We start from the raw sequence: 7,274 nt of genomic DNA, 5'->3' as shown, positions 1-7,274 counted from the left end.
CTTGCCATTGAGGGTATGAACTATTACTTAGTAGCGTACTATTTTGTAGTTTTGCTTGTACAGCGTTTTGCCTGAAACTTTTGTCATCACTATAAGACAAAACTAATTCCTTCCGTAAAATCATTCAATTCTAATTCAATTCTCAAATTATGAATTCTCCTCGTGAGTTTATTCCTTCTCTCCTCTCTTAAAAGTTTTAAGATTTCAAAAGTTTGACAAAGCTTAAAATTTGAAGTGCTCCTATTTCAAAACGCAAGTTGTTATATCTTGGAAGATGATTATCAATAAATCATAAGCACTTGGGCAGGATAATATCATCTTAAGAAAAGAAGACCTAGCCTTCATCTCGACCTTAATACTCTTATCCTTAGCGATGAGTTTATCCAAAGGGATTATGTCGATATCCGAAAGGATAATTTGACGACCGATAACTAGAGGTTAAGTATGTCAAAGTTCTAGTCATTTCAAAAGAAATGAATTCACCTTTCAAAATTTGTGTTTAGATATAGAAGTCCATGATGTAAAACTAAATCAAGCTTTTGTGCAAGTGTGATGATGAATACAATTTTGTTGAGTCTATACTATCTGAAGTTCTGAACAAAATCACAAGACACACAAGGTAGGCAGCCAATGTAGTCAAAAAAAAAAAAAAACTCAAGTAACATATTAGACCTTAGAACGTTAGATGTGTAAAAGGGCATGCCTGCTAATTATTTATTTATTTTGATAATTTATTTTTAAAATTTTACAAGATAGAAGACGTTCCTTCCTGAATTATTTATCAGAATTCAGAGCACAATTTATATAGAATATCTTGATATTGTATTAGTCAATATCAAATCATTACTGATTATCTTGGGCGGATTAAGTAGATAATTTAATCCTTCTTGTTAGGGTAAATTATACAGATGACAAAATATTGATCTCCGACGGAGTCAATAGCAAAGAGGCGATGAAAGGACAAGAGTTGCAGGATCACAAGCACCTCGTCGTTTTGTAATTTGTTTGCTTTCACCGAACCGAAACCACTTTAGACATCGTGAGAAGCGATTAAAATCTAACGCCCGTGACCATGACTCATGAGACCTTGAACAAACCAGTAGACATCAAATCCGTTGATCTCCGGATTGATTGATATTGGACAGAAGAGCTATTCTACAATTATTAGATGATAATTAATGTGAAATGGAGTTATTGTCTTTCCAAAGAAGAACCGCTCACAACTAAATTACTCACACATGAGCTTAATTTATCTACACGGCTGTGTGTCTCTGTCACTTATTAGCATTAGTGGAACCGATGATATGTTTATTAAGATGAGCAAAAGAACCCAAGATAACAAAACGCAAGTTCAATCACTAGAATCTCTAAAAATGGTGTTGTAGCTGTAACGCATGTTGCATTATATTAAGGGCTTCCCCAACTTTTATGAATTTCTGGGACCAATATTTTGTGAATTGGAGCCGATGCAGAATATAATCATGGATGTAGATGAGAATTTTGAAGGACAAAAATCATAGAGAATATGCTAAGTCTATAGGACCTACATACTTATATAACATCTCCAAAAAATAATAATAATAAAAGACAAGGGCGTCAATTAAGTGGAGTATTAGGAAATGATTTTGAGTTGGAAGCTTTAACCAAAAATATATATATATACTGCAGCAGCTATCCATAGATTATCTTTCTGAGGCTAGTGTTGCAATGATTAATTTGGCGGCATTATGGTGATAGACATTGTTCCACTTAAAATCCATATATAAATTGGTAAATACTCTTGCACTTGCACCTTAAAAAAATGATTTCCAGCAGCAGGCAGAAAAAACCCAATGATAATAATGCAACATAATATTAAATATGATCTATTTGCATTCAGTTGTACTTTGGCTCAACCATACTGTGAATTGAGTCTGGAAAAAATAATGCGACATAATAATAAATATGATATATTTGCATTCAGTTGTACTTTAGCTCAATCATAAACCGGATTGAGTCTGAAAAAAAATGCAGTACCAGGGAAATATAAAGGAGTTCATTGAGGAATAAGACTCAAATTGAAGATATATTTCGCAAATAAATTATGCTCTAAACTGATTACAATATAGACAAGTGATGCAACAAGAACCACATTAGATAAGTATGGTTCCTCTTAATTAAGTTCAAGTAGAACGAGTAAAAGGTTACTTCTCTTAAAAAAAAAAAAGTGATTTTGCAGCTGAGTTCATACATCTAAGTTAGACTGAATGATTTGCACTGTTGCTTGTAGCAGCAAACGAGGGGTTACATTCTGCAGTGTCAGCTTTGAGCACCGACACGAAAAGGTCAATCACGTATGGTTGCATCCACATCTAGAACAAAATACCAAATATCTCGAAACAAGAATAAACAAACAATCAGAAAAATGGCTTTTACCTTGGCATGAATCAACCATGAAGAAATGTTTATGATCTTGTAGCTTATCAGAATTAGACAATCAAAACAAATGAAATATATTTTGATGATCACCTGAACTTGTGTATCATGATGAATTCAGTCTTTTTTGTGCTTCTAGATATTTTCATGTTCATCCTATCAGCCAAGATGAAGCAAGATAAAGGCTAAACCTTTTTTTTATAAATATGAAAGATGTTGATCCTGCCTCCAACTTACTTGGCACAACAATATTTTTCTCTTTTGAGGAATAGGATATCGATATGTCAACTATAGTTAGAGGATTTCACTCTCAGTGGACTTAACAGGTGTATAGCCTATAAAGGTACATACAAACACAAGCTCTGAAAACATAACACAACAAAATACACAAATCTTGTTTACCTAATGAAAAAAAGTGATAAATGATCATAAAATTCATAAATGGATATTGGTACATTGGAGGAAATTAAAACACATAAGAATATTATATAGCAGCCAAGTTTATAATTAATGTTATGCTAGAAGTGAATGGGATTCTCAAATTACCTGTGTGTATATATACAACTGTTTGAACCACCCACCTGAACTACTTAAATCGCTTAGATTGCCTTAGGCAAAACGGTCCCCTTTCAATACAGCCTAGGCAGTCACCTGGTCCATATTTTACAAAATTGGAACTGAGGATTGTTGAAAATTGTAGCTCATCCATCAAACAAAATTTAGTTTTCTCACTTTATGACTGATTTCATTTAATGAAATAGACATTTTAGGGATTAGTCACCAAAAACTCTAGACACATGGGAAAGGTATCATTTGAATAAAGGGAGTGTATATTTTGAGTAAGGTCGGTTGAAGTAAAGCTACATAAATTTGTTACAGCATCACGATTTATACTAAATAATGATCAAATAAATATCTTTGAAATTCCTCAAATTGTAAGTTAACCCACTTACATCATTGATGAAAAGGATGAGCAAAGCTTTATTCACCTTTATACAACCAACTGCTTATGTTATATGAACCAGGTGAGAAAGGCTCAAATATTCTGTGTTTCAATGGATTAAATCTCACAAGAAAGTCCTACATGGCTTACTCAAATCTCTTCAACAAGATATTAAGATATATAATTACACAGTCGGAATTCAGTTGGTCACTAATGTTTGTCAACTATTCATCAATGTTTAAAAAAACTTTATCAACTTGCCTTAAACTAACACCATTTTGGAGTATTCTGTCAGCAACAAGAGAACTTCGTAGAGGCCAAAGTGATATCTATGGTATACAGAAACCAGAGCAAACATAACAATCATAATAAACAAGCAGGATTTAGGAATGTAAGGTCAGCTTCTAAAGATTCTAATAAAAAATATTGAAACAAGGATAAGTTACAAGCACACCCTTGTAGTCTACTGGTATTTGATGTGCCCTTTATTTTTTTCTAAAATATCCACTCTAGTTCATAATAATTTAAATACAAATAATATAAAATAATACACATATTTTGTCATCTAAATGGCATCTATTTGTTATCATTTGATCTTAAAGATCAAATCTAGCTAATTTAGATACAAGGTATGCAAGTTAACCTAAAGCCAACTAAACTAATTTCAAAGTGGAATATTAATCATGTTATGGTCTAGTGCACATTTTAGAAAAAGAAAATGAAGGGTGGGTGCATGGCATGGAATGCCAATAAACTACAGGTACATAGGCAGAAAGCAATAATATAATAAAACTGAAACTGCATAGTAAGGGACAACTATGTAGATCTAGAAAACAGAAAATCAGTAATAACATAAGTTGTGTGGTTTGTGATTTGTGAAGAGTTATAACAGACTATTCAAACAGTTACCAAACCTTGATTAGCAAAAATTTATCACATAAAATAAACTTCATAGAATCAACACCTATCTGTCCCTTCAAACTGAAAGATCACATGCATTACCTATTACCGCTTTCCATTTTCATTTGCATTACATCTATACTTCTTCATGCTAATTGTCGGCCATGCCCATTTCAGCAGCAACTTCCTCAAATGGTCTCAGTAAAATTAAAATCATAGAATCAATCATTTCATGGGTTTTCATCATATTCCCATTTAAGCTCTCACTTACCAGTCGTTTCAAGATGGCTATCAGTGCATCCAAAAGTTGACATTTTCCACTTTTTTCTCTTAAGGTCATCCATAGATCCCTCTAATATCTTCCTTTTCAGAATAGGTTAACTTTAATTCTTCCTAAAATTATCTTAGGGATGGAAAAAGAACCATCTTCCTAAAAAATTAACATGATGTACTATTTCTTAATACTGTCAGGCTAGCTGATAGCAAACTTCCTTAAGATTAACTCCATTCTAAAACATTCTGGCACATACTTTTGAGCTTATTGATAGCCTATATATGTACACGGTACACCATAATGGAGATCAGGAAATTGGAGTGTAAAGTGAGGTTTTAAGTAAGCCTAATTATAAAAATAAAACAACAAAAACAGAAGACTGCAAACTATTTGCATAAAGAAAGTAACAAGAAAAGAAAATGTAAATGGCATCTTGAGCTCATAGAACTTTCCTTGTGAAGCTCAGTAACAGAACGAGAACAGTCAATATTGTCATCAGTAAGATGTGTCACAGATAAATTGAACATTACATAATCACAGTCCAACATTCAGACCAGAAATGATGCCATGATAAGGGAAACCCCTTGATGAAAATCCAAAGATATAAAAATTAAAGCAGAGAAGGAAACAAACCAAAGCATGAATCCAAAATCAACGAATCAAACTGATCTACACAGTAAGACCTTGCAGCTTGCGAAGGCGTTTGATGGCTGAAGGACTCTTAACACCAATCCTAATCTTCTTTACTGAGCTTGCTTTCCCCTTCATTTTTTTAACTGTAGGAAGTGTTTCCTTGAGAGGCCCAGGTGGAACGCCTTTCTTAAGAGCACTACCTTTTGGAGTAGCTGATGGAGGTAATCTCAAGCTCTGTGGAGGCATAGGGCTATTTGGCTTCCAGACCAAGTTACTCTTCATCGAAAACCTTACCTTCTTAACACTTTTTCCAGTAGTACTATCACAGTTAGCACTATTTCCGTTTTCGTTGGCACCAGCAGATATAGCCTTTGTTCTTTTCCTCTTCTTTACACCAGTACTAGCAACAGGTGTGGCTGGTGAAGCACTTGATTGATCGCTACCAATAAGAATGCCAGCTTCAGCAGCAGCCTTCTCAAACTGTCTCTGCAGGTTTGAAATCACAGACTCATCAAAATCAATCATTTCATGGGTTCCCATCATATCCCCGTCTGAATTCTTAGCACTAACTACATCATCGATTTCACTAGTTGTTTTGACAACGTGACTCTCCGTGACAGAATCCAAAGAATTCTTTTTACCTGACTTATTTTTTTTCTTTTTATCAGCATCTGAAGATGCCTTTGGTTTCTTCCTCTTCTTAGTTTGCTTGTCATCTGGGGCACCTTCGGTGTCTTCATTCTTAACATCAACCTGCTCGGTGCTTTCTATCACCATTCTACAAGTCACGTCCTGTGAACACCCACTATCCAAGTACTTGGCTGAGATATGCACTCCATACTTTTCTAAATCGTTCTCCAACTTGAGAAAACCTTCATGCAAATTAAACAAAAATTTCCGATTTCCCTGTAGAGTTTCAGAAGCTGAAGCTGCATCAAAGAACATCTTAGAAAACGCTAGGAGCAAAGCAATTTTGCTGAGCTTCTCCTCTTCACTGTTCAATTCCAATTGATCCTCAGTTTTCATCGGATTCAGCAACTTCCTTCCATTCTCCAGAAACCGGTCAAAAATGTTTACCTTAATCTTATTCACAAGTACCTTATCTGCAGTTTTCTCCAGCACTAAAATGAAGGGCTTTATCACCAATTCTAGTGTGTTCACGACGAGAGGAAGAAGATCATTCGTCTCGTCCAAGAAGGCCTCCGAAACATGGTACTTGACCCCATTGGCCAAGTAATTATCGGATGCAAGAAGCGATTTTTCCAACAATATTCCCATCATACTGCCTACGAGGGCGGGATCCCACGCTTTCTTCTTCAGCAGCAAGAAAGCATGCCGCAGGAACTTCCTAATAAGAAGATAAAACTTGTCGAGGCGGAGGAAGTCGATGCCTCCCCACTCCCGTCGGATGGTGACGAGGAAAGCCTCGAAGTATCGGAAGGCAAGGGGCGGAGGCAAGGTTTCGACAAGAGCAGCAAGGCGACCGGCGAGTTCGGACTGGACAGGGAGCTTATCTGCGTGCCAGAAGCAGTAGAACAGGCCTTTCCATATTTTGATCAGATCAGCATCCGAAACGGCGTCGTTAGCTTGGTGGCAGATCCACGATGAGAAGGCACGGACAGCCCGCTCCCGTGTAACCCTGTTGCAAGACGCTAGACGTTTCGCGATGGCGGCGCCGGTAAGGACGACATCCATTGGCGCCGCCAGGAGAACAAACCACAGGCGACGGAATTTACGAGAATGCGTTGAAAAGCCACTGGATCCAAACCCTAATCAAGGGTATATGGAGAGGGAGAATGAGCCAAAAAAACAAAGAAAAAGATGCTTTGCCAAGTTATTTGAATTGAAAATGATTTTAAAAAATATTAACCCTTAAGATATTTTTGTATTTATCTAAAAAAAATTATTGAAGTTGGTTTAAGTAGAATTAGAAATCTTTTTAAGTATTCTTATACTTACTCAAAAAAAAATTTTGTTAAAGTTGGTTTAAATAGGCTTAGAACATTTCCAATGAATATTTTCAAATAGATTTGTGAAATGAAAAAGTTAATAAAATTTTTTTAATTATAGTGGGTACAAAGTTTGAAGTTTATAGTTAAAAACAGTATT

At 35.3% G+C, this 7,274-nt stretch overlaps 1 protein-coding gene across 1 annotated transcript; it reads right to left on the bottom strand.

The window, feature by feature from the left end:
* Positions 1–5,003: 5,003 nt before the first annotated feature.
* On the bottom strand, positions 5,004–6,963 carry LOC122019895 (ribosomal RNA processing protein 1 homolog B-like). Its single transcript, XM_042577502.1, has one exon. The coding sequence runs from the start codon at positions 6,858–6,860 to the stop codon at positions 5,202–5,204; it is 1,659 nt and encodes a 552-aa protein (XP_042433436.1). The 5' UTR covers positions 6,861–6,963; the 3' UTR covers positions 5,004–5,201.
* Between the last annotated feature and the right edge of the window lie 311 nt (positions 6,964–7,274).

The sequence above is a fragment of the Zingiber officinale genome, chromosome 1A (genome assembly GCF_018446385.1).
Source record: "Zingiber officinale cultivar Zhangliang chromosome 1A, Zo_v1.1, whole genome shotgun sequence".
Classification (NCBI taxonomy): Eukaryota; Viridiplantae; Streptophyta; class Magnoliopsida; order Zingiberales; family Zingiberaceae; genus Zingiber; species Zingiber officinale.
The sequence above is the reverse complement of the archived record's forward strand: the minus strand, read 5'-3'. Positions and strand labels throughout refer to the sequence as shown.

Coding starts and splice junctions, on each gene's coding strand:
- LOC122019895 (XM_042577502.1), bottom strand. CDS start 6,860: ATGGATGTCGTCCTTACCGGCGCCGCCATCGCGAAACGTCTAGCGTCT.